This window comes from Gadus macrocephalus, chromosome 13, assembly GCF_031168955.1.
Source record: "Gadus macrocephalus chromosome 13, ASM3116895v1".
Lineage (NCBI taxonomy): Eukaryota > Metazoa > Chordata > Actinopteri > Gadiformes > Gadidae > Gadus > Gadus macrocephalus.
The window spans coordinates 16949726-16976396 of NC_082394.1; the positions used below are offsets into that span (position 1 = coordinate 16949726).

The 26671-nt window shown below is 41.6% G+C and overlaps 1 protein-coding gene and 2 long non-coding RNA genes across 4 annotated transcripts; 1 reads left to right on the top strand and 2 right to left on the bottom strand.

Moving 5' to 3' along the window:
• Positions 1 to 462: 462 nt before the first annotated feature.
• mapkapk2a (MAPK activated protein kinase 2a) lies at positions 463 to 24235 on the bottom strand. Of its 2 annotated transcripts, XR_009528785.1 has the most exons (11): positions 23849 to 24235; positions 9491 to 9630; positions 4990 to 5054; positions 4492 to 4571; positions 4222 to 4348; positions 3770 to 3845; positions 3518 to 3642; positions 3242 to 3327; positions 2951 to 3031; positions 1152 to 2697; positions 463 to 1000 (listed from the first exon to the last, which is right to left on the bottom strand). XR_009528785.1 is itself a non-coding variant. In XM_060070296.1 (10 exons), exons 1-10 carry the CDS (start codon positions 24068 to 24070, stop codon positions 2548 to 2550), a joined length of 1152 nt encoding a protein of 383 aa, XP_059926279.1. In that variant the 5' UTR covers positions 24071 to 24235; the 3' UTR covers positions 463 to 2547. The 2 variants fall into 2 exon arrangements, 1 of the variants encoding a protein (XP_059926279.1); XM_060070296.1 differs by having other exon boundaries at positions 463 to 2697.
• On the bottom strand, positions 6162 to 9484 carry LOC132471188 (uncharacterized). Its single transcript, XR_009528787.1, has 2 exons — positions 7744 to 9484; positions 6162 to 7713 (listed from the first exon to the last, which is right to left on the bottom strand). It is a non-coding gene; the product is annotated as an uncharacterized LOC132471188 (long non-coding RNA).
• On the top strand, positions 24031 to 24350 carry LOC132471187 (uncharacterized). Its single transcript, XR_009528786.1, has 2 exons — positions 24031 to 24165; positions 24232 to 24350. It is a non-coding gene; the product is annotated as an uncharacterized LOC132471187 (long non-coding RNA).
• The last annotated feature ends 2321 nt before the right edge of the window (positions 24351 to 26671 follow it).

The following is a 26671-nucleotide window of genomic DNA, read 5'->3' on the forward strand; positions in this document are numbered from 1 at the left end:
CGTTACTTGATTGGCTGAACTTTAGCATATATCAACCCCATATATCATATATCAATATCAAATATCTGCTCTTCATGGATTTTTGTCATAATAACACTTCCTATATATGCTCGAGATGGGTCGGTTTGGTCATCTTAATGCTCTTGAAGTTGTAGGAACAACTGAAGGCATCGCATACAGTTTATGTAATTAGCAATTCATGGTTCTGTGACGCCTAAACATGTAATCTTCTAATTGGGATACATATACATGCAAAAAGAACCTGGTTTTAAAATGCTACGTGATCCATTCCCAACACGTCTTCGAATGTATAGTCAATTGTGTTGAATTGCAAATAAGTAATTCCAGTACATAGAAAAAATAAAAAGCCCAGCAGAACTTGGAATACTCTAGTTAAAGTAAGAACCAAATTAAGTATCTGTAGAGGATAAAAAAGAAAAAGAAAAAAAAGAAGGGCACAGAAACAGTCCATGAACATTCTCTTTACTGTGAGATTTGTGAGACGTGACAACAAAAAAGTAAACATGGACGTGATTTTTTGTGTGTTGAAAATAAGAAAAAAATAAAATCAAAGACAACATTGCAACTCATTTTCCCAATATCCCTGGTGGTGAGCTGTGGTAAGAGACCCATTGTACAAATGGAAGTCAACTGAACATTTCAGAGAGTTCACAACGTCTGAACGATAGACTGCTGGTGGTATGTCAAAAAAAATTCTGCCCAGAGGGGCAAACTTTACTTCAGGCCTGGCACAGTCCAATTGAAAAGGTACTGATCTTTAGAAGGACACACATACAGAATCCTGTTAGTTTGCAGTCTTACTGAGCACAGACTGAAACGCAACAAACACTTCAACCAGGGTCAACGACTCAGTTAGATTAAAGGAGATTGAAAGGACGACAGGTCGAGACCCTACTCCCCCAGTGGACATCAGGTGGCACCCTAATCCCCCAGTGGACATCAGGTGGCACCCTAATCCCCCAGTGGACATCAGGTGGCACTCTAATCCCCCAGTGGACATCAGGTGGCACCCTAATCCCCCAGTGGACATCAGGTGGCACCCTAATCCCCCAGTGGGCATCAGGTAGCACCCTAATCCCCCAGTGGACGTCAGGTAGCACCCTAATCCCCCAGTGGACGTCAGGTAGCACCTTAATCCCCCAGTGGACGTCAGGTAGCACCCTAATCCCCCAGTGGACGTCAGGTAGCACCCTAATCCCTAAATGGACGTCAAGTGGTACCCTAATCCCTATTTGGATGCTGCCTCTTACAAACCCACATCAACGCCCTATTGGTGCTTCAAAATATTAGCAAAAAAATAAAAAGTAAAGTATAGAGGGTTCTAGAGGTGAACTGAGTTTACGACACCTGCGTAGCATCAACCTGAAGTGTTTCATCATGTGTCAATGTCTTGTGGCCCACCATTGAGAAAAAGGAGCACAGGTCTCAAGTCCATTGTTGCTAAATTACATCCACAATGAATAAGGTCCATGCTACAGTGCGTGTGGAGCTCCTTAGAGAAAGCCCCCGCAAAAAGTACAGTATTGGCCTGCCTCCGACTTCTCTATAAGCCGCAGTAGGAACTTCCTCCCACGCGTACGGCATGTGGATCACGGCCCTCCGACTGACTCACCCGTGAGGCGGATGACTACAGGCCGCAGCAGAGCGGGGCAGAGGGGAAAAGGGGCTCGCTGTCTCAACTAAGACCCCAGTATATTCCCCGGGATGCTGTCATTGAGTTTTAGTCATAGTCAGGAGTACGGCGTGGCCCGGAAAAATCGTTATGGGATATGTTCGCTTTGTCTGTATAGGCCTCTGGTCTACATTCACAAGAGGAAAAGAAGAAAAAAAAATATATATATATCTATCCATTTGACGTACACTTCCCTGGTGAAGAACGATAAAGATTCCATTCAAGTGAAGGTTTTAGGGACAGAGTGCTTTACATTCCTCTAGTCATTTAAAAAATAAAGTCTGCCATCATCGCAGACGTTTGCATCAGAAACATCTTTCCCTTGCTTTACTTTTTGGGATATAGCCATTTTATAACACATTCACAGGTACATTTTTTTGAATTTTTTGACGGGTGGGGAAGGGGGGTTTAACTAACTTCTATTTCTAAGGCTTTGCGTCTCTATTCTATGGTTCAAGCCTCTCTCAGTAAAACCTGAAACAGAAGGCAGGAGAGAAGACGGCGACACTGTCCCCCCCGTCTCCATTGCTAGGATTCATAATCTCTGTACTGCTGTAAAAACCTTTAATCAACATAACCTCTGTGTGAAGGCAGAGTGGTTGCTTGGTTAAAATGCTTGTGTAATAAGAACAAAAACATTCCTACAAAACAGTAGAACTTTTAAACTCGTGGAGGGAAAAAAAAAACAGAATCAAATGAATACGAATTAAAAAAAACACTTAAAATCCATGCATCGCAACTCGCGTCCTCTGGTGGGATTAATTATTGCTTCCTTTCTTTGCACGAGTGTGAGTTCGCCCCTGCGTGCATGTGTGCGCACGTGCATGTGTGCGCACGTGCATGCAGGCCGTGGTTCAGTGGGCCGGTGTCTGTGTGTCCGCCATGGCGTTGTTGGCCTTCATCCTCCTCTTCTTCAGCAGCGGGTTGCTGGCGTCCTCGATGGTCTTGATCTTGATCTGCTCGTAGTCGACCCTCATGGTCGCCAAGGCACTGGTCATTTCCTCCTGGAGACCAAGCACACAAAGTGGAGGGGTGAGTGTGCGCTGACAAAATGCTGACCCACGCGTTCCGCCGTGGTTTTCATGCGTCACCCATTTCCCATTTTGACTCAGTGGATTCGGGACAACGACGACAACATGTATGATGAATTGGATTAAAATAGTCCCTGGGTTCATAACACAGCGTGACTCGGCTTCGGCCGCAGCCGCCAGTGAAACGTGAGTGAATGAGCGGCTCTCTGAGGAGCGGGGGCCTGACCTTGACGTCCTCCCAGGCGTCCTTCTCCTCCTTCAGCACGCGGCTGGTGTGCAGCGGGGTCTGGGGGACCTCTATGGACTGCTGCAGGGGGAAACATAGAATACATGGCGGCTCTTGAGATGACTTTGCGAGCATCGGACCGAAACGTGACAAGCCAGGCACGGTGAGCGGAAAGGACAGGAAGTTTGAGTTGAGATGCACGAGGATGTGGTGTGTGTGGGTATGTGGGTGTGTGAATGTGTCTGTCAGCGCTCATCTCGGAGCACCCGTTTTGTGTGCGCAGGTTCTTACATTTATCCATGGGTGGTTCATAAACTCGGTAATAGTCATTCTCTGTGTGGGCTCGGTCTTCAGCAGGGTCCTGATGAGCTGCTTGGCTGGAAATGATTGACAAGGAAACAAACTGTTAGTTTGATTTGTAAAGGTGACATGTAGATCGATCAAATAAAGAGATGTTCTATTTTGAACTCAATGGAAAGGGAGCACAAGTATCCAAATAGGAAGATGCTTATGTAGATTATATCCACATTCATCTGTCACTTAATAGTACACTTTGAACGATCTTACCATCCTCCGACACGTCAGACCACTCTGGGTTGGGGAACTCGTACTGGCCCATCCTGATCCTCTTCTTCATCCCGGGGGAGATGGCCAGGCCGTGGTTGGAGTAGAACGGAGGGTACCCGCACAGCCTGGAGGGCGTGGATGGGGAGAAGTTAGGATAAGTTCTCCAGTAGGACGACGATACCATCATGATGAGCATCCCGGGCGACGGCAACTACAACATCCACACTTTAAACGACTTGAGAGGCTACTTACAGGATGTACATGATGACCCCCAATGACCACATGTCGCAGGACTTATCGTACTTCTCAGGGCCCAGCACCTCAGGAGCTGCAGCAAATGAGACGGACCGATATGTGAAACGCAGACAGGGCAACATGAAGCACACCCGACCGGTGGAGAACGTTAGATGGACTATTTATATAGCGCTTTTCTAACCAGTGGCCACTCAAAGTGCTTTGTGATTTGTGCCACAAAGTCGTACAGAATTTCCTAGCTTGGGGGTTCTTCCTCAAGGACTGCTAGGCTCCTCGCTGGAAGGGACAGGAAGCGAACCAGCAACCTTTCGGTTACCGGGCAACCTCCTGAACCAATACCGCCCTAGGAGAGGGGATGGCGTTGGTGCCAACTTCCTGTGTTTTCTTTGTTGTATCCGCGGACATTGTGGACTACCACCGTCTGTAGCTGTGCATGTGCAGGTCCTTACCCACGTAGTAGGGCGTGTAGCAGGGCGTGGCCAGGGAGTTGTGTGTGGTGGTCTCCTTGGCAAAGCCAAAGTCTGTGAGCTTTAACAGTGCGTTGGGCTTCTTGGACGTATAAAGTAGGTTTTCAGGCTGGAGAAACAAGGGTTTTTACAATTACTTATCACATCCGTAACAAACAGTTGAGAAATCAGGTATTGTATGAATCTACGTAAGACGCACAGCCCTCATTTTGTTACATTACATTTAAGAAAATACTATAGAGTAGCACAAACCTTAACGTCTCGGTGTGCAATATTGATTGCATGGAGGAACTGAATGGCCTCGCCAATGCTCTTCATTATATCAGATGCCTCTGAGTTGAAAGACACAATCACCCCCGTCAGCCAACATGTCACATTGAATGAAACATCTACGTGCAGACAATAACAGACTGGACTTCAAACCTGGGGCATTCAGTTTAAGCCTCATTGCTTCAACGTTCCTGTAGGACTTCGGTTTATTTTTCCAACACCAGCAGTGATGGGACCATGCCATGGATGTTAGCATGGATGTCTTTTAAATTTAAGTTCAAACAAGCCATCTCGAGAGCCGCTCATTCAAACAACTTCATACTTGACTCTGCACTTTACTTTTTGTAGATTGGATTAACGGTTGACGAGAATAACGAAAAACAGGCAGACATAAAGAGACTACTCTAATTAAATTTAGATGCTCAGCTTTTATTAGATTTGCTTTTTGAAGCAGCAGTATGAGTCGGTTGATCTTTGTACCTCTTTCTGTGAAAGCCTGGTCCCCCCGGTCTTGAATTCTGCTGAATAACTCTCCTCCATCCATGCTGTGGAAGACACATGGTGAGCGTAAGTCACAAGCCGCGTTTCAAAACAAAATGACCCGCTACTTTTAGTTTCAGGAGCTACATTTCATGGGAATAAAGGTTTCCACCATGCTTTTAGGACCTGTAAAGGTTGGGCAAATTAAGGTCCATTTACATGAGGCACATAACGAATAAAGGATTAAAAAGGAAAAATCAGACACACAATAAATATTTACATCAGTTACAATGCAAATATGCAGCACTTTCCAAAGAATTGCAGTAGTGAAAAAGACTGATTAATTCCTCAACCTCATATAGCCAGTGCATATCAAAGTATCCAATAGGATTTAAATTTAACCCCCCCAACATGCCTCTCCCCCCTCTGCACCAGTGCATCTTGAACTACACAATTGCTTTTTACAACATGCACACAGGCATGGGTCCGTCACCCTCAGCCCTTCCCTTTTATCCTCAGACAAGACTGAGCGGATACCATCAGTCTTGTTGGCTAAGTAGCCCTTTATGTTTCATTACATCCAAGTTGGATGTAATGAAAGTGAAAGTGGCCAAAAAAGTAGGTTGTCTAATAGTTGCCTGTTGCAGTAGTCAAATTGGGATTTATTTCACAAAAGTATAGCTGTCTGCAGAAGTTCTAAATGTTCATGAATGTTGTCTGTTGAACTACAAGTGTACAACGTAACTTTGAGCGTTGAATAAGAAATTATTTCAAAAGATGAAGCGGATAGCGGTGAATCAATCAATAAGGCAGCAGCCAAGTACGAGAAGCAACGCAGTAGGTTTACAACCCTCTGTGGCGTCAAGCTACACATGGTCGCTATTAGTGATGGGTCGGTCGCCAACGATTCAGTCAGAACGAACGAATCCCGAAGGTGACCGACGAGAACTCATTCCCAAAACAAGTAAATAAAATACACAAATGAACAGAGCTTCGTCTCCCTGCGACCTTATATTGATTGAGTCTTAAAACGTTCTCCACGATTCAGCTAATGAGAGCAGGTAGCAATCGCGTTGTCATGGCCCATGGGTAAACAAATGATAAGGCACCACCACACAAGTTAACTAACGATCGCTGTAGGCTTCAATATCATGCAAGCACTTCATGGTCTCTTTATTTTGTTCTACGTCTCAATTGCATGCTTTAATAAAGTATTGTTTTTACCTACCATTACGAGTCTTGTTTGGTCTAGTTGCTAACGTGCTTCACTGCTTATTAGCACTACTTGGAAGACGCCATTTAATTTTTACTGCACCCCATTAGGTATTAAGGATATTTATGAAAAAAAGGCACGTATGTGCTTTATATATATGCTTAATATTTACACTTAACCTGGGTAATTTCACCAGAACAATAGAAAGTAGTATGCTACATGCATGTTGATTAACATTTATTCCACAATTTCCGATTCCCTGGCAAATGACGTAACAGACCATCTGACTTAACGAACGAATCAAACGAACAAATCAAACGAACGAATCGTGATAGTGAACGGAACCGATTCCCGGAAAATGATGGTTTTGCCCATCCCTAGTAGCTATAGAGCTGTTTATACAGGAAGCTTTCCTCAGCAGCAGGGCAGACACAATGAACTCCAGGATTTAGGACATTTCTGCAAGAACTGTAGAAAGGCACATTATTAATATGGCTGTAAACGTAAAGCGACAGCAAACTCCAGCATTGAAAGGTGCGTCTCTGTTCAGCGTAGCTCTCGACGAGCTTGGATACAAATAACATTCCACATCTAGCGTTGGTTGCAAGATACTGCAACAATGCAGTGAAACGTGATGAACTTAGCCAATGCATGGTACCACTAAATATTGTCTTTTGAGGCGAGTGGTTGATCAAGAAGATATTTGCCGTTACGACATGCAGAGGGGATCTGTTAATCTGAAGATAATTGGCATTGTCACAGTAAGGCACAGTATTAAATAGGCACGGTAATAAATAAATGTATATTATGAAAATCAGAACATTCCAATAGTGCGGAGTGGAATCAATAACAAATTACATGATGCACAGTGTACAAGTCCTGTATAAAATGTCGTAGTACATTTCAAATATCCATTTCCGTTTCATTTGCATATTCTCTATGCTCCAGAAGACTGACCTTTGGCCAACTAGTGTCCTTTTCTTGAAAGGCTATTCTTGAAACACAGGTGCTACCAAACCCTAAGATGAGAATCACTTTAACGCATTGAAGGTGAAATAAGCTGTTTCTCATTTCCAGAGATGCATTGATACATGATATGGCAAACCCAGAAATGAGTCAACCAGAGCGTGCTGGTCGGAGACGGTGGATGTCACTGTGTGGTTTCAGTGAGTGGGAAGACTCAGAGAAACCACAAATGAGCACGTGCAAGATGTAGTTGTGGATTTGATGGTTGGGTTTTGTTCTTTGCAAAGCTCAGAGAGAGCAAATAGAGATCCTGTAGAGAAAAAACTACCAAGCATTTTAGAAGAAATGGGTAATTTCTTGAATTTGCAAAAGTGAAGATGAGTAACCCATATTCACGAGTCCCGTATACAAACCTGTTTCTGTAGTGTAGCTGTGCAGTTATCTGAACAATCATGGTCTGTTTTAACTTGAATTGTGACTGAATGTTTTATGTTTGGTTGCATTTATTGGATCACCTGAAAAGGTTTGTTGAAAATATAACAAAGCTGGAAACTGTTTGCCTATTGGAGTTTGACAGAAAATCTAAAACCAATTCAACTTTTCTTCACAGGCAAAGGTTATCAGGAGGGCTGATTTTGTTGGTAAACTAAAAGCAATCAATCTCGTCTTTCGGTCGACTATTATCATACATAGTTTTCCTTTTTCAGTATTTAAAGAATGACATAAATCACAAGTGGTGTTATATATTACTCTGTGATTTAGTTATCTTCAACATTTATTCTGATGTTATTAGGAATAAAATAAAATACCCCAAAACTAATCAAATACACTCGTTGCAAATCTCAACAAGAAGGCTTAATCGTTTTGGAGGCGGTCTTTCTTCGAAAAGATTTCCATTTGACATAAAAAAATATTTTTATCTGCACAACACCCACATGGGGCGATTTTGTTGCTACTGTTGTAGCGCTAGTGGGATGCTCTTCTAAACTGATATTTTAATTTGATAACCAGGGGGGACATTTTGAAAACGTTAGATGCAGCCTATCTGGTCTAATAGCATTAGGCTATTGTTTAGGGCAGGGTAAGTTAAGAACTATTGACCAAATGATGGCTCTATAGAGAGGGGTGCCCGACTGCTTCACTGTGAAGCCTCTTCTTCTTGGCAGGAATACAATGTAAGCCCCACTGATCGGATTAGACTGCTGTAACTCAGATCAGATCATCCAATATCTTCCCATCTTAAAAACGACTTTCAAACTACTCCCGCTGCTTTAGAGATGCTTGATTATTGTAATGCACCACGCTCACACTATGCCGCCTGCTGTACACGTTTTAATTTCACTTTCCATGTCAGGGCGTTCTGGCGTCAGTCAGGAGGGTACCAATTGACAAACGCTGGGGAACTCCACATGCCTGTGCAAGCCAGTAAACGTTTTTGGGCCAGCCAGTAAACGTTGACTATTTGCAGTTCTAAATTGTCTTGTACTTAACAGAACTTATAATGGTCAAGGACTAGATGTCCAAGTTATGCCTCCCACTTTGACTGGTAGAGTGCGAGCTGTAGACTGAACTGCTTTTTCTCAGAAAAGCGTTTCCGCTGAGATGAGTAGCAGAAGTCAGACATTAAATTGCCCCGCGCTTTATTATAGAGTTAACTAATTTTAGACAACGTGTAGTTTCCCAGGGAATTATTTTAATTTCTAGAGCTGTTTAATTTAATCTGGTCCACAATTCTCAACAGCGCTCTGCAGAGCACTCACTGCCTTCAGGCTGGTGCTTTGTATGATCAGCTAGTCTTTTTAGGACTTCACCTGAATGCCTTATTTTAATTGGACAGGCCTATAGAACCATTGCTGTAGAAATGAGCTTGTAGTCCTGCTGAATGATTCAAGTCTGTAAGGCTGCACAGAAACAGATGTATCAGGGAAATGTCATTGATCAAAGTCAGCTTCACAGTAAAATCAAAGTGATAAGCCTGATTATATTTACTTAACCTCAACTTTCTTTACTGTAGTACTTAGCAAGACGGTTTACCGACAGGGATGTTAGTCGTAAGGACTTAACTGCCTGACGCGATCAATACAATGATCCTTAATTTAGAATAAGCACCAGACTTTTAGCCATATTTCAATCATACAGTAAATAGGCTAATGTTGGAAAATTAACCTGCTACCGTACTCATCCTCAAATTTGCCTTCACTTGTCGATCAGTGAAAACAAGTAATACATTCCATCTCTTTTCTAATTTTTTTTGCGTTATGGGAATAATGATCCAATTCAGAACAACCAAAAGAGTGAAGTTGCTCAGTAAAAGGTACCCACCACTCCATGACAATGAGCAGACACTTTCTGCCCTGGTAGAGGTTCTCGTAGACATCAATGATGCGTACAATGTTGGAACAAGGGGATGCCCTCCAGTGAAGCTCCACCTCCCTGCGGGCTTTGGCACAATCTTGTAGCATCTGTACAGAGGCAAGAGGGACAGAGTGGGAGAATAAGCCATAGCCAAAATGAGATCTGCATTCACCTAGAGAAAGAAGGTTATTGAAATCGCTCCAACATTAGGAAACCAAAATTGGCCAATGTGTCATTTTTGACTGGAGTCATGTTTCATTAAGAAATGTAGCCATCATCTTTGCTTCAACTTAGAATGACAGTTAACGTTCCTTCACTTCACCATTTCATTTACTGTAAGCAGTCAAGACGACAGACAGGACTGTGGTTTAGAGCCGTAACCAAATATAAAAAAAACATTTAGAGTTCAAATTTCATCATACTTCATATTGTATGCAAATCTGTGTATTTGCATTTAACATATTTTTGCCATGTAATTCGTTTCCTCCATCCACATGTTTAGAAATGCAAGCGTTCATCTCATGCGCATGCGCAGAATGAGTCAAAGTTACATTTCCACAGTTAAACGTGGAACGTAGTCCCTTTACTTGGGAATAGAAGCCAAGAAGGGGAATTTTTGGCAGAGTGACAATGCATGGCGAGACGAAGAAAAGAAGAGAGAAGTCTGCGAGCTCTGTAAGTTACATGGGGGTGTAGTGCAATTCCATTGGCAACATCAGGACCCACACGCCGGAGAGGGGAGGGGCAAACAAGCTTAACCCACACCAAACAATCGAGCATGACAGCTTTCTTGGTCCCTTCTGCCTCCCACCATGCAAGAGGCTATAGCAAAGAGGCTGGTGGAATTCAAATCCAAAGATACGTGTCCGTTGAATACAGGGGACGTAGTTAAGAGTATTTTCAGGCAGAAAGACATACACCGAACCTTGAGGGATCAAAAGCTTTCATACAACAATATACCACTTGAACAATAAACATAAAAAAATAATTAATGAAAAGATGTACACGTCATCATGATACAACTTTACGGTTATTTTGCCATTTGTCGCCATGGACTGAGCAATTGGCATGATTATGTTTTTTATCCAGCCAATTCCTCGGGAATTGACTGGGTCTTTTCCATTGTATAAAACTGTTGTAGAATCACATCCTTGTATAATGGTAGAGCACTCACCACATTGTGTGAGCGTGAACTGAGACCCATTAATCTAATGTATTTCACTTCCCTCTAGTGGCCGTTAGCATAAACAGCACACAATAATTTGAGCTATTGGATAGGCCTACATATTACACCTTTTGTTTTACATACCATTCAAATACATATCACTAATATGCAAGATCATATTCAAATTTATTTGAATGACATGACAGCTAAGTGTTGACTAGCGAGTAAATATGTTACTCATATGCTTGAGACGGTTATGATTTGTTTGAAAGCGGACATACACTTTGGTTAAGGGCGAAGAGTCACTGGTTAAGCAGGCACCTCAATAGAAACGCAGGAAAATTCTGCATCAAACTAGAGTCATCACCTCGGCTCAGCAGAAAATTGAATTAGTGGACCTCTTTATAGGCGGTTCTGTCTGTGCTCCACCGTCATAAATAACATGGCAACTAGCCTGACGCTTGCTACAGAAAACCCACTGAATCAGTGGTTACACAGGCACTCGGTCAAATAAAGGCCATGCCACACTGTTCAAGCATATCTAAAAGAGTAGGGGTCGGGTTGGGATACAGTTCACCTTCAATTTAGATGGTGCCGATACAGTGTTTGTGTAGGGCATCTATTTATAATTAATATTTAGTCATTTATCAGATGCTTTCATCCAAAGTGAGCTAGTGATTTTTTTTGTTGCTACATTAATGGTGAAGGCATCTTGCTCATGGACACTTCCAGGATAACGGCGGCATTGAGATTTGTAGTCTGTGTATTTTCAAACACCACCAACCACTACCCTACTTTGTTCATATAGTGTTGAAAGGGTTAAAAAATATATATCTGGCCATTGATGTTGATATCCAGAAGAGGTAATCAAGAATTTGTTAACTGAGTGATGCATCAGTTCAATTTGTAGAGATTGTTATTTACATAACATTTCACCAGGAAAGGGATTAACATGATAAATGCATACCCTACCAACAGCTGTAAAGCTGTATCACAAAAGGGTCAAAGCTCCTGAAAAAAGCCAACATAAATATTGACAAGATGAGAAATAATTCAGCCCAATAGTCTTCCCAAGGACTGTGAGAAGCCTTCCCAAGTCTTCTGACTCGCAAATTCGCTATTGTATCCCAACATTCCTCTCCTGCCCACAACAAACAGGAGTGGGCATGTTTCCAGAGAGCGAGAAACCCTGTCTGCTCTTGGGGCTGCAGCACCAGGCCCTGCCCTGAATGGTGGCCTCTTTGGCCTGGGTGGGACTGCCATGGGCCAGACCCTTTTCAGACAGAGTCCTGCTCCACCCAAGTTTTCAAAAGCTCCAAGTGCCACATCTCTGAAATAGTCATTCGTAGCTCGAGTTCGCTTGCGTTGTTGAAATGAACAGCAAAACCATCGATACTGAATTATAAACATGCCTAACCAGGTCAAGGCATGACGACCTAACGAATGGATGGATGGATTTTCTGACCGATGCATGTTACCGGAGGACCGGGTTGGGGGTCCCGCAAACCGATGCACTCGCATCATAAACATTCAAAATAATGCTATACATTTATGACAAAAAATATAATTGTTGATACTTTGCCTGATATTGTGATTGCAATGAACAGCTTCAAATTGTAATCGATGGCACCGCCTCCTACTGTATATTAAAAAAAACACAATATTTAAGCAATTCTTGAGCTGTTAATTTCTCATTTTATTTTCATGTAACAGGCATATAAATGATAATGATGATTTTATGAAACAAAAATATATAAATTGCGACATTTCATTTGTTTAGGGTGTCATATGCAACATTTCCACAATATAATACCCACAAATAACTAGACCTTCGTTATATGAGAGAGGGTTGGGCTTCTCAGTTTAACGCTACGTTCTACGTGGAGTTTATTCTGATGTGTCAGAATAAACTATAATAATAATATGGGTCAATGTTAATTGACCCATATCGGGATAGAAGATGTTGTCCATGTCGAGTGAATACACCTTGAACACTGCATACATTGAAGTATGGGTGACGCTTACATCCTGCCATCAAGTGATCAAACATGGTATGGACAAACAAGGTAGTGGAGCTTTAAATAAACAATTAATTGATGTTGCTTTACAAAGACAAAACAAATTCATTTTGAGATTTGTATGCATGCTTGGATGTATATGCTATAGTGAGTATATGATATAAGGTGCAGCCCTTTACTTCTTGGAGATAGTACTCGGTAGATATGATCAGTGAAGGCTTCCTACGGCTGACCTCTGTTCACTTCATCTTTACCCAACACCCCTGCTATGACTCATTACTTCCACACACTTCTCAATTCTCTGTGTGTGGTGGGTGTGTTCTTGAGCTCGGAGGGGATTTGCCAGTATCTTGTTAACGCCTCATCAGTGACTTGTGGCCTGTTCAGACTTAAAGGCATCAGCCACAACATTAGTGACGTGATGGGATAGACACGGGCCTCTGGGGAAAGATGTATGGCCTGCCGGACTACCATGGTGCTGTCGACAGAGGATCTTAAATCAAATGAGGTGGGGTAAATTAGATCAAATTCAGAATTAGATTTTGAAAAGGGGGATGTACAGGAGTATGATAGAGGGCAAGGGTGGGGGAATTAACTGGTAGAGACAGCTTATCTCTGTAACCAGGAGAGCTGGTACACAATAGTAGTGTATTGATCTGTTGATTTATCTCTGAGCTGAACCCACAAAGGAGTCAAAGCATCTGTTGAGTCAAAACAAACAGGAGCACCATCTCCTTCCTGCAGACATCATAGGGAGAAACCAGAGCCACACAGGCAGAGCCCTATCTGAACTACATACGTTGCTCATTAATATCTAATGCAGCCATAGTTGGCTTTTCTATAGTTATTGACCTGGTATGACAATTCATTGTTTCATAACTGTGTTAATAGAGAATAACCTTAATTAACCATATTTCAGGAATAAAAATAGTTATGGTGCGAGGCATGTTATTTGACACTAAATCTTTGTATTGTTATCTTTGTATTGAAAGAGGTTTACCTAAAGTAACCTGCTTATTGTGATATAGAATAAATGTTGACTTGCTGACCCCATTTAATTAATGACACGTAATTTACCATGTCTGGAGGATACACCGGAAGATTTACTTCCAGAAACCAAGACTGGTTTCAGGTCTTGGTTCCTGCATAACGTCAATGTGTGAGCTGTTCAATAGCTGCTGGATGCAACTCCCTGTGGGGCCAGCGTCAGGTTGTGAGAGAAAACAGGTGATGTCAACCTTGATGCAATGCAGGGACCACTGACTCACTGCACCAAATCTCATATTCAATTCCCACATAATGTTTTTTATCTAAAGATCAGAGCGTAATAATAACATGTCTAGGTGTGTTGAACAAAAAGGTAACGTGCTCCAAAAATAAAATGAGCAGCTCCCTATATAGAACGCCTCCATTCACAAACAAAGCTTGCAGTAGTATCCTTAACATAGACCCGAACACATGGCGCACCCCATATCCCCTTAAACGCTCTGCTGGTGCGATCGCATAGCACCCCATCTGCTGCAGCCCCTTTGAGGCTAAACAGTAAGCCCCACTGAGTAGGGGGCAGAAAGGGGGGCAGATGGACCTACAATAGCCCTCCTCCGGACAATACAAAAGCCACTGAGCCTAGGGTAGGTCCGAGGGAAGGAAGGGGGTTGGTCCACTACACCTGCCTGAGGCTTCCTCGGCCACACAGGGAGTGGAGGTGGGAGATGGGTAGGACTCGGGGGCAGTGGATAGGAAGAAGAGGAAGACCAGTGGGGTGGCCGGTTAAAGTACGTCACGTTAGAAAAAGCCTCTTATCTGCCAGAGTTAAACACCAACCACACAGCTTGTGACCGTCAGTGTTCACTGGCGACTGATAAAGCAGCAAACATGTTTGTGTGTTGATAAGATTATTACAGACATCTGCCAGGGATTCTCCCTGATTATCTAGATCTGTGTATTTTTGCATTTGTTGTTTTGCCACACGCAGAAAAAGATCATGACATAACTAATTGTGTTGTGATGATTCTAAAGAGGGATTTTAATTACATTTGAGCAGTCTCCAAGTCAAAAATCCTTGTGCCCTGGTGTGTGTGACTTGTTCGATAGGACAGACGACTTTAGAGAGCACTTATTATAACAAATGAACACAGGCCATGTTCAAGTCAGTCTGCAGGAGAATAATCTGTTTTTGTAGCCGATTAAATTGCTTTTATTTTATTCGCTGCATTATTTGATATTTCTGAAACAATGTCACCTCAAAATAAGAGAAAGTGACTTTCATTTGAATTCAGATGATAGGATTATTATTGACAGAAAACTATATATACTATATCAGGATCATTATTGAGATATGAAATGACTCATCTCGTGATTTAAGATTGTCCATATAGCACAGCCCTAACCTGGAGTCACGTGGTCCATGTCCTGTTCTTACTAATAGGCAAATAAGATAATGAGATCAAAGATCAGTCCATGCGAGTAGGTTGGCTGCACACTGGGCAAGTCATGACATCCAATAAGCCTTTACAGGCTGGGATGGATACAAAATGGTCTAAAATAAAAATTACCATGCAGGGAAAGAAGAAACGTGTTTTTCATGTTTCAAAGGGGCAACTATCAAAGCCCCCAAATAATTATTTGTCTTGCATTGCTGCTTGAGGCAACAGCCTAAGCAGTACATTTTAAATATGGAGTAGAATAAGATAATCAGTGATCCCATACATAGACCAATGTGTGGCGCAGCCCCACAGAATGACAGAGTGCCACAAATTGATCCTGCTTTTATTTGATTTATTTTTACGCGATTTTGAAAAATAAATATCATTCCGTTCATTTATCTCCGCATAGCACTCTTTCTCCCCGTCACTTGTTCACAGTGTGTGGAGGAGAATGACAGGGAGAAAGAGTGCCCTAAAATTACTTGATTGTCTGATTCCCTTATCATTGCATCCCAGCCAAAGAGTATTGGTATTAATGCCTCATTCATGGGTATAAAATTCCCTACAAAGGAAATAGGATATTGCCTCACAGATCAACCACTAGTCTTGTGGTAAGCAGTAAGTGAAAGTAGCCGTGTTGAAGAAAAGGAAAAACCCGAAGCAGCGGGATATTTGTGATTAATGTGAAATGCGGTTATAGTTTATATACATTACGGTGTTAGACCCCCAGGCCGTTCTTCCGGGGGACACCTTCACACAATATTCTACAAATTCTACAAAGAGATAAATCAGTTACATGCTTTAATTTTATTGATAACATTATTGAAATCACTATCGAGCAGCATTGACTACAGATAATACAAAACACTTCTAGGTAATGTTAAACTACGAGCTAGTTAAATTGATAATTTTTAATTACGTATATATAGTACTTTTTTTGATAGATCCGTATATCTCAATAATTTGGGGAGGGGTTTTGACGATTTAATTTCTCACTTCACACATGAAATCCACCCGTTTGTTTTAACCAACGCTTATGACCACTATTTCAACGTTATGAATAGGTCTTCAACTGCCAAAATGGGTTGGATTAGAAAGATAGGGAACAGAGAAAACGGAACAGGAAACGAGACAACGGGATCCAAAAGCGATGAGTTGGAAATATCAGTTCTTTGTTAGTATACTAGTTTCTGTTGTAGACCAAGAACCCACCCTTCCCCATTTCATCTCATACCTTCCTACTCATGTTGTGAACCCCCATCTGCATCAGATAATAACTTGCTTCCTCTAAATAAATGCGAAGACAGACAGTGAAGCTTACTTATAAATCCAATCTTCCATTTTAAAATTAGCTGGGGGAGGGCTTCCGTTTTCAGGCGTCTTTAGACCTCCTGTTTGCGTGCGTTTGTGCGACTGAGTAGGCCGGCATTTTGTGTGGGCAGTCCAGTGGAGGTTATGATATGGAAACTGCTGATCCGAGGTACAGTAATTCAGGTTAAAAAAAAGACATTCTGTATGAGAAGAAGCACCAAAGTGTTGAAACATTTTTGCGATTTCTTTTGATAAGACCTACCACCAACTGTGGCTTCAACAGTATCTAGCGGTTGTACACCAAGCGGTAACGTTGAGCCGATGTCCATCAGAACTAGGGGTGTAACGGTACATGTATTTGCATTGAACCGTTTCGGTACGGGGTGCTCGGTTCGGTACGGAGGCGTACCTAACGAGTTTCCATACAAACATATTAAGTAGAGGACCGCATGTGTGGAACATGCTGCAGCCGGACATGCACAGTTGCGCACACCGTAGCTGTGTTCGAAATCGTTCCCTATTCACTCACTCATTATTCCCTATATAGTGTTCATGATATAGTGCACTATTTAGGGAACGATGAAACGATAATTCGGACACTACGATGAACATTTCTAAACGTCATTTGCGTCAGTAAATTTGCCGGGTATTTGTGTGACGCAGACAGATGCGCCCACATCATGTAAACAAACCGGGCACTCACGAGGAAAGCTGGAGGTTGTATTGAAGTTGAATGTTGAATTTCCTTGTTCAAGTTTTTTTAAATTAATTTTGAATGTTAAATATTCTATGTTAAATCCCAAATAAATTGTTGAAATTTCTAAACGAAAGCCGTATACTCATCTTCTCCTCCGGAAAAACACGACCGCATTGCATTGTGGTACACGGGAGTAACATGTAGGGTACATCGTATGTACACTCAAATCTTGGGTATTTTAAGTGCACTATATAGTGCATGAGTAAAATGTAATCTGAGCAACAACTTGAAACTGTTTAGTGTTGCAATTGTTCAATTTTGCCTGAGCCAATGTTATTTATTTTTATTTCTGCATTTCAGAATCGAGCAGAATTCTAGCTTTGTATTGTCTAATGTTCCTATTGTTAAAAGCACAAAAGTGTGTTATGAACAACTTTATTTCCTGCATTTTGTTTTCCTACTGTACCGAAAATGAACCGAACCGTGACCTCAAAACCGAAGTACGTACCGAACCAAGATTTTTGTGTACCGTTACACCCCTAATCAGAACCATTATAAACCATTGCCACTTCAAGGAGGAAATACTGGAAACAAGCAGACCAGAGACCAAAAAAATCTACCCAACATTAAAAGCTTTGTGTTGCATTCCATAGAAAAAGTTATGCACAAAATCTAGTTATCTAAGCTTCATATATTAGTTAGGTTTCCAAATGAATATCTGAATATTCCAAATTCCAAATTGAAGAATGATAATTCGGTCATCAAATATTTTGCTCTTCTGATGATGGCTACCATCATCTCAACTCAAAAGTTGATGTGAATCTTTTTTTCCATTTTCAGAATTCTGACGGTCCGAATTTTTTTGAAACCAAGCTTGAGGCATGATGAACACAAATTAACAAATCCGAGATGGGGTTGCAGCTTGTTATAACAAAAATGTTTAAAAGAATTTTCCTGAGCCAAAATAAAACAGGCATGGGCAGATGAACTACAACACCACAAAATACCGAACTTTGCAGTAAAAACTATAGGCATATTTGCCACTATCAATTAACAGTTTACAACATAGGTTCCATAACAGCACTAGAAGTGTTCAATACGGAACAGTTCTATAACTATTAGAAATGAAACCCCAAATAAGTGAAACAAGTTCCTAGAACAAATTTAAGATTTAATCTGTACTTTGTACTACTCCTTCGCTTTTCTTGTAGTACGCTCTCGTTCAAAGTTAAAGGCCCACTATGCAACTTCGGGCATTTCTTTGCTGTTTTCTTTGTTTTGGCACGCACATTTCTCTACACAGCGCCCCCTACAGCTTCGTAGTAGATATTTCACAACACTGTCGTAACAACTCGTTGACGTCCCTTCCCCATGCACTTCTACGCGAGCCATTTGCATTTGTTTTCAAAGAAGCCGGCGAATGCGTGGAGCCATGTCCGAAGTAGATGTTCATAAAGTGTAGGCAAGGTTATACATTTTTAAAATGGTGTATTTGCATTGCAATAAACATAAATCCATCCTTTTTTATAGTTGACGGGGAGAATTTATACCCTAGGTTATAATTGTTTTATCTTAGGTTGAACAGAACAATCAGTGTAAGAGGTTTGGCCAACATAATAATCGAAATAAACAAGAACCTGGATTCGGGGATTCAGTCTGTATCTGGGGGACAAGACAGACGAACAGCAAAACACCCATGGAAACAAAGGTGTTTATATGGTTGCAACCAAGCAAGCTAGAAACATACAGGGCTCACAACAAAACGGTCGAGAAAACAAACGGTCGAGTATCCTTTTCTCTTCTTCTGTTCCTCCGACATTGGGTTTCTCTCTCTTTTTAGTCGGCTGATCTATGATGAATATAACAATCCCTTAGTTACTTGTGTTTATATCGAGCCGGTTCCGTGTTTGGGGGTCTGTGCCGTAAAGCAATTCGTTGCTGTAGTGACCCTTGCACAGAAGCATACGGCCGACATCTTTCTTTATTCTGGGTGGAAATAGTAACATAGTTACGCCATTAAATGCGTTTATGGAAACATTTTTAGTGAGAAATGTGCATTTTACTTTCATAATGTTCGCTCGGTGAATGTGAAGGATGTTTGGTTTGATAGTTATGACGAAGAGTGAACGCTCCATTCACTTGCATGGACAGAGTCTCTGGTTGCTAAGCAACCTCAACGTCTTGGCGGACTATTTCTCTGCTGATCAACACTACGAATGTTGGAAACACACCAGACACACCATGTGAAGTTATTTAACCCGATTATCGTTATTTATGAGTCCTTAGCCCAAGTGAAGGAGTTCAAGTACCTCGGGGTCTTGTTCGCGAGTGAGGGACTATGGAGCGTGAGATTGGCCGTAGAATCTGAGCAGCGGGGGCGGTATTGCGTTCGCTTTACCGCACCGTTGTTACGAAAAGAGAGTTGAGCCGCAAGGCAAAGCTCTCGATCTACCGGTCGATCTTCGTTCCTATCCTCACCTATGGTCATGAGGGTTGGCTGATGACCGAAAGGACGAGATTGCGGGTAAAAGCGGCCGTGATGAGTTTTCTCAGAAGGGTGGCTGGCGTCTCGGGATAGGGTGAGAAGCTCAGTCATCCGTGAGGAACTCGGATTAGAGCCGCTGCTCCTTTACTTAGAAAGGAGTCAGCTGAGGTGGTTCGGGCATCTGGCAAGGATGCCCACTGGGCGCCTCCCTTTGGAGGTGTTTTAGGCACGTCCATTGGGGAGGAGACCTCGGGGAAGACCCAGGACTAGGTGGAGAGATTATATCTCAACACTGGCCTGGGAACGCCTCGGGATCCCCCCGTCAGAGCTGGTCAATGTGGCCCGGGAAAGGGAAGTCTGGAGCCCCCTGCTTGAGCTGCTCCCCCCGCGACCCGACCCCGGATAAACGGATGACGATGAGATGAGATCCTTATTTATATCCGAGATTATTTAATCTAACCCGATCTAAACTCTATCATGCACCCAAACACGGCGGCGTTTGGGTTTCCTACCTCGGACTCTAGCGCAGCCACAGGCGCGTTGAACCATTTTTGTGACACACAATGATCAAGCGTCAGGTTAGGCGCGTTACTCGCGTTATCCAACGCGAGTAACGCGGTTGGTGTGGCCGTACCATTAGTCGATTGATCCATGATGAATGCAACAATTGCCTCGCAACTGGCTGTTTATATCTAGCCGGTGCCATGTTTGGGTGTGTGTCTGTGCCGTAAAGCATTTTCGAAACTACAATCTGACTACATTTTCGAGGATACTTCCGCTGCGTCACATCCGGATTGTGTCGGTCCGAACAGATCAAGTTGCATATGCGCTTTTTCACTGGAGAGGCGACATGGGTAAATGACACACCCACCAATCGACCCAGAAATGGATGCAGAACCATCAGCATAACTCTCAACATGCATACTTAATGTAATTTTGGCTAAAAAAAGTTGCATAGTGGGCCTTTAAAAAGGTAAACCTGTGCACGTTATATATACAAGTAAACCAGGAACCATTGAGAGGAAGCTTATTTGTGTCAGGTACTTTCAGAGGGCTATTCAGAGACCCTGAAAAGGCCGGTCTGTTGGTGAGATAGACTGTAGTCCAACCGACTTGATTTCTCAACCATATTATTCGCCTATTACTACAACTACAAATCAATGTCATGTACAGCTAAAATAATAGTGTTCACATAGACACAGACTATCTAATTGTGCCTTCTACAGTCAAACAATTATTATAGTTTGATGCTGATCCAATTCCGGATTATACAAAATGCAAACACTAATCAAATCAATTTGAGATCTGGGGAATCACAAGAGCTGATTCATGGCAATATAACAAAAAACAAGTGGAATGGTATATTTGTTGTACTCAAGGATGAGCGAGAGTCTTTATAACAGAACAGAGGAACACCTCCTTCCTCTTCCTTATCTCTCTCTCTCTCTCTCTCTCTCAACCATGACTGCACTATAAGCCAAGTTCTTCTTTCTCTGTTATCCCTCAAATAAACTTGATGTGCTGGACCCAGAGGTCTGGCCAGACTCTCTGGTGTACCGACAACATTTCAACAAGCTTGGTTTCCCAGGGAAAGTACGGCTTAACAAGACGAAATTAAGCAATGAATTTCAGTTTCTTTGGGGGATAGTCTAAACTTGAACCTTGTAGCCATGCTTAAATCCTGTTTCTGGAAGGTTCATGCCAGGGCTGCTATTAGAGAATAATCGTTTTCGTACAAAGAGCTGTTTGTATTTTCCTGATGACTTCACAAGAGGTGTTTTTCTAGGCAAAGAGGATTACAAAGAACAATCATTTAATCAGATTGTGTTCCGAAACCCATATTTCAGGTGGCAAAGCCGACGCATTCACCCAGAAAGTAAACATGGGGTTCTCAAAAAATATTAAAACCATTACTTATCCTAATACAGCATCATTCATGAATCTACTTATGCTGGTTATAGACGTCCAAACTAAATAAATACAAGCTTCATGAATATATTAACAGACAAAGGGAGCGTTAGCCACCGCAAAAGAGATCCTAGAGGGAAACAGAGAGCCGATGTTGGTTAAGGGGCCGTTAATTCCCCCAAGGTCAACAAACACGTACACAAACAGATGAAGCCTAGTGTCTATACAACACCACTAGAGTCGCAGTTTAGAGCGATTATTAATCAGCTCAGAACAGCCTTCTCGTCAATATTGTCTGATAAATCAAGATTTATTGCAGCCAAACATATTGAAAACACCCAATCTTCGGCAGATGATTGGCCCAGTCAGGTGGCGTGCCAAAGAAAGGATATTGAGAACTTTGTTTGGCAATTCATGGAGCCCCATTATAAATCTAGCTAGCTACCTGGTAGGGGCACCCAGGTTAACACGTTGCAGTGTTGTCATGGAGATGGACTTAATTGTACGAGGACAGGGATAAAATCTGTCTGCTGACCTTGGTGTTGGGAAGACAACTAGGGAAAAGAACAGCATAGAACCACAAGCTCAATGTAATTATTAAATTGAGAATGAAACAGCAGTCTAGTTCACTGATTCCCAGTATGATTCTGCAACATATACCATTTAATTTATTATTAGATATTGATACAGAAAAATACCAATTCCTAGATTAAAGGACAACTCAACAAATGATGGATGAACTACTTTCAAGCTGGGTGTGGGCGATAGCAGTGACTGACACCTGGATAACAAAGGCAGCATACAGCTGTCCTTTTGTCTTCATTTCCCACACTTCCCCCAAAATACACACTGGGCTGCACCATCTATATTAACATTATAGAGAGACATGGCGATACTCTGCCCATCTTGCCATAATTACCATGTTAAACATCAAATACAGCCTATATTCAATTATTGAGAACTTATCAGTTCAGAAGACAAATCTGTGTCCTTAAAATTAGGTCACAACGGATCCAGCCGATTTATAGCCTCCTCACATCTACAGTAGACTAATGAATGCAATAGACTGGATGGTGATGACGTAAGGGAAAGTAATAGCCAGGATATAAGTTCATGAAACAGCAAGCAAAGGTATCAATGTATGAGGTTATAGTCTGCCCTTCAACGCAAGTGTGCAGGAAGATCGATTATCGACAAGCAAACTGCAAACTTGCCACAAAGGCAGTCGGGCAGAGTATAGAAGGGAATAATGACTGTGTCTGGTCCAAAATAAAAGATAATGGAAGGATGGTTAGGGTCGTTCTACATTCAATGTTGCTTGGAGGATTTATTCATTATTTGCGCTTGTTCGCTAGTGTGGATTTATGTAAATGTGTGACGATGGCTAGAGACAGGTGAGGGGGAGTTTAAAGGAAGAAACTTATGTCTGAAGTTGCAATGATAGATGTATCCATCACCAATGATTATGAATAATGGACACAGGGAAGATTTAGTTGATTTCTATCTCAAACAAGAATTCCAAGAAACCATGTTATGATAGTTAAGCATCAATCCTATGATCCGTTGAGAACTATAAAAATTAACAAAACATGGCCTACCCAACGAAAAAAAGTAATCCAAAAACGGAGCATTGTATACGGGTACACACAGACAAAAATAAACCCTTGACAATGAGAAAAGAGAGTTTGTGTGTACCACTACACATAATGTTTGGATTTAGATTGTTTAAACCTCACTTGAGTATGACTGAAACCAGACACAAACTACTGTATCTTTACTAGTAACTAGTAGTATTCAATGTCATGCCGGTACATATGCGTCTATGGTTTAATTTAGTTTCGTGTGTCATCAAAAATAATGTAAATGTGTCGTACAACTATCTAGAATATATCTTAACAGGCCGCAGTATCTTCAACACGGCTACTGTCATTTACTGCTTACCACAAGACCAGTGGTTGATATGTGAGGCAATATCCTATTTTCCTGGAAGAACAACTGACTTAAGTTCCAAGGAGTTATGTAAGACATACCTGTTCAAAAACGATTAAAGGATACGTAGGTTACATAGGTGTTTTTGTTCTCTAGCAAAATCGAGCAAAATACATATTCATCCTATTATTAACAATGTATCCAAGAGCTTTCAGTATTCAACCAAGTAGATATGGACTGTATCCTTCCAGTAAGTACCAGTCAGTCCCATTAATACCTTGGTTTGTTCTTTAAATGTTAACTGGAACGAGACACTAATATTAAAAACAAATGATTGACCTTAATTCAATCAAAAGTTGATCGACAGGGTAGTGAGTGGGATTTACCTTGAGCGCATACTTGTCCCCACTCTTCTTCTGAAATATCTCCAACACCTTGCCATTGATTCCCAAGCCAAGCACCTGGCTGGTCACCTTGTAGTCGTCTGTAATGGCGTTCTTCTTAATCTGTAAACTGGGTTTCACGTGGAACTGTAAGAGCTGACCCGCGGGGTTTGGTTGGCCCTGTGGGTTGGGGAACAGTGGCTGGTTCTGTGCATTGGACAGCATGTTGTGACAGATACTAAGAGCCACCTTCAGTTATTTCTTGTGTGCACCGTCCCTTCTTCCTGGGTTCGCCGGCCTGTGCAAAGTTGGGCTCGTACGTACACAAGAGAAAAAATATGATCTAGTATAAAAGACGACACGGCCCAACTTTGTTGAGTGAACAGGTATTAGTGCTAACAAACGAGCTAGGCGTTAGCATGCTAGCTTGAATCCTATTCTTGACCCGTGATCTTTGATAGCAAGTCAGCTATCAGTTAGCTTATCCATCTCGAAGATCCGCCAGCCAGTTTCCGGAAAAGTATTTGATCTAAAATATATAAAAATCCGTGTCTTTGATTTAAAATGTTTATAATCGTTGACGCTAGAGTTAAAACAGACACACAAAGTGAAGGACAGACAACAAAAACTCTGACGCCAGGCACACGCGAAACACTTTACTTTCCGAGCGACAGCAGCCAACCCAGCCAGAGCAGGTTTTACTGTTGACGTCATGGCACGAATTGGCTACGCTGGGATTTAAAGGGGAAGTACACAAATATCGCACCGAATTTACTGATAGGTACTGTTTGATTTATCGATTATTTCACAGATTATACAGTCAGACCAATTCAGGAAAACGTTTTAGTGATAATTTTTGATCTTTTTGCTATATGTAAACATATATTTGTGACAAATTATATATAATAAAACGTATCGAGTAAAGATGCATACACAGTCCGAATGGTGCTGATAAATGTGATAACCACCACTACCTTCAGAAGGTAAAATAACGCAACCATATTAATTAATACAGAACAATATTATTTACAATAATTCGGAAAGTTTGTAAATAAATGTAGAAAATGTTTTAACCAATAGATGTCGCCACCAGCCTTATGTTTTGTCAGCTTGGCATTTCATTGTCTAAACCTAAGGTAATGCCGTTGCTTTCACCGTCATAATACAATGATCTCCAATTAATGTTTGCAAGTACATTCAGCAATTTTTTTTTTAACTGCTCTGGTTATCAGAGGAGCAAAGCATTTCTGACACCCATGGGTTTCTTATGCAATCATTTCAGAAGGAGGCAATGTGGTCTAGTTGTTTTCATTTACTGTAATACTCAACTATGGTCTTATTATGTTGTATTTAATTCTGAAACACAACTCTGGAATTAAATGAAACAAATATTCTGATCTTGTATCTACAAATAATCTTCTCATTAAAAGTTACAAGTTGGAAGTAGAAGTGCCATGCTGTGATAACTCAGTTTCCACTTACCCTTTTGAGCAATTCTATACTGTATGGCACATGCCTGGCTTGTGTAATGTAGTGTATAAATAAAGCTGAGAGGGAAAGGTCACAGACCTCTGATTCCATCCCTATGGACAATAACCTGAAACGTCTTCTACAATTTGTTGTAAAATTAAGTCTGAGAAGGTGCCCAATACGTTGTCAAATAAAGGCCTAAAATCATGATTTATGATGTAAACATTCATTTATCTTTGAAGAAGTAAATGGATTACTGATTTTAAAGAATCCTATCAAATGTATTTAATGAAATTTACAACATAACATTTACATGGAGAATTATTTTACAATCACGTAAATATAAATCTATAATTTATCATGGTCTTTATTTATTTTAAATAATTTGAATGCCACAATAAGGTCAATATCTCAGAGGAAAATATTTATACATGTTGCACTCCCACTTACCCCCACATGTGACCACTCACAAGTATACACAAAACACACATGCTAATCCATTCTCATAACCTAACCTTTAAACCAGGGAATGCAAATGACCTGTACACAATCTGTTTTCCAAGAAACCTTTTCTACTCTGTTTGTTGTGATGCATGACCCAGACAGATACTATCTTAATAACAGAGTCCACAGTCCAGTCCAATTCCCCCTCACATGCTGTGGTTATGTGTAAAGACTGAATAGAGCAGTCTCATGTCTAAGTACTGGAGCCCAAACATCAATGTTTCACCTTGTCTATATACCGTTGGCTACGTTACACTGTGTTTCGCCTGAGCATTAGTAAACAGGAGTTTCCTGCCATGTCCCTAGCAGCTCTGAATGAAATGCTTAATCAATGAGGTCCTAAGCACACCTACGCACAGACATATTAATACGCCACAACCTTCACATACTAACCAATGACCATGCACATACATGTGCATTCAAACACCTATTAGACATACATAAACCGACGCGCACACACATATACACATTCACCCACACGGTACACCACACAAACACACACACACACACACACAAGCCCATGCACACACAAACATGCACTCAGACACACACACACACACACACACACACAAACACATACACACAAAAGCACATGCACACACACTCAAACACACATTTAAACATAATCACAACCAAACACACAGACACACACACACTGACACTCGAAATGGGGCTGACATTTGAAGCAGCGGCCTGAGCTTTGGCAGCTCTGTGCGGATGAATTAACACAGACGTTATGGTTGCAGAGGGTAGCTAGCAGCTTGCTTAAAGCTGTGCCTTGACGTGCAAGAACAACCTGTTCATCGCAGCCTTCTCCCTGCCTGCTCCCTCATGGCCCCATGCACACAAACG

Bases quoted from the DNA above. Each gene is read 5' to 3' on its own strand.
- mapkapk2a (XM_060070296.1), bottom strand. From the start codon at position 24,070: ATGCTGTCCAATGCACAGAACCAGCCACTGTTCCCCAACCCACAGGGC. The intron at 9,631-23,848 runs GTAAATCCCACT...GCCTCTGTACAG, and splicing joins GGGACAAGTATGCGCTCAAG to ATGCTACAAGATTGTGCCAA. The intron at 4,572-4,989 runs GTACAAAGATCA...CTTTCAACTCAG, and splicing joins CCAGGCTTTCACAGAAAGAG to AGGCATCTGATATAATGAAG.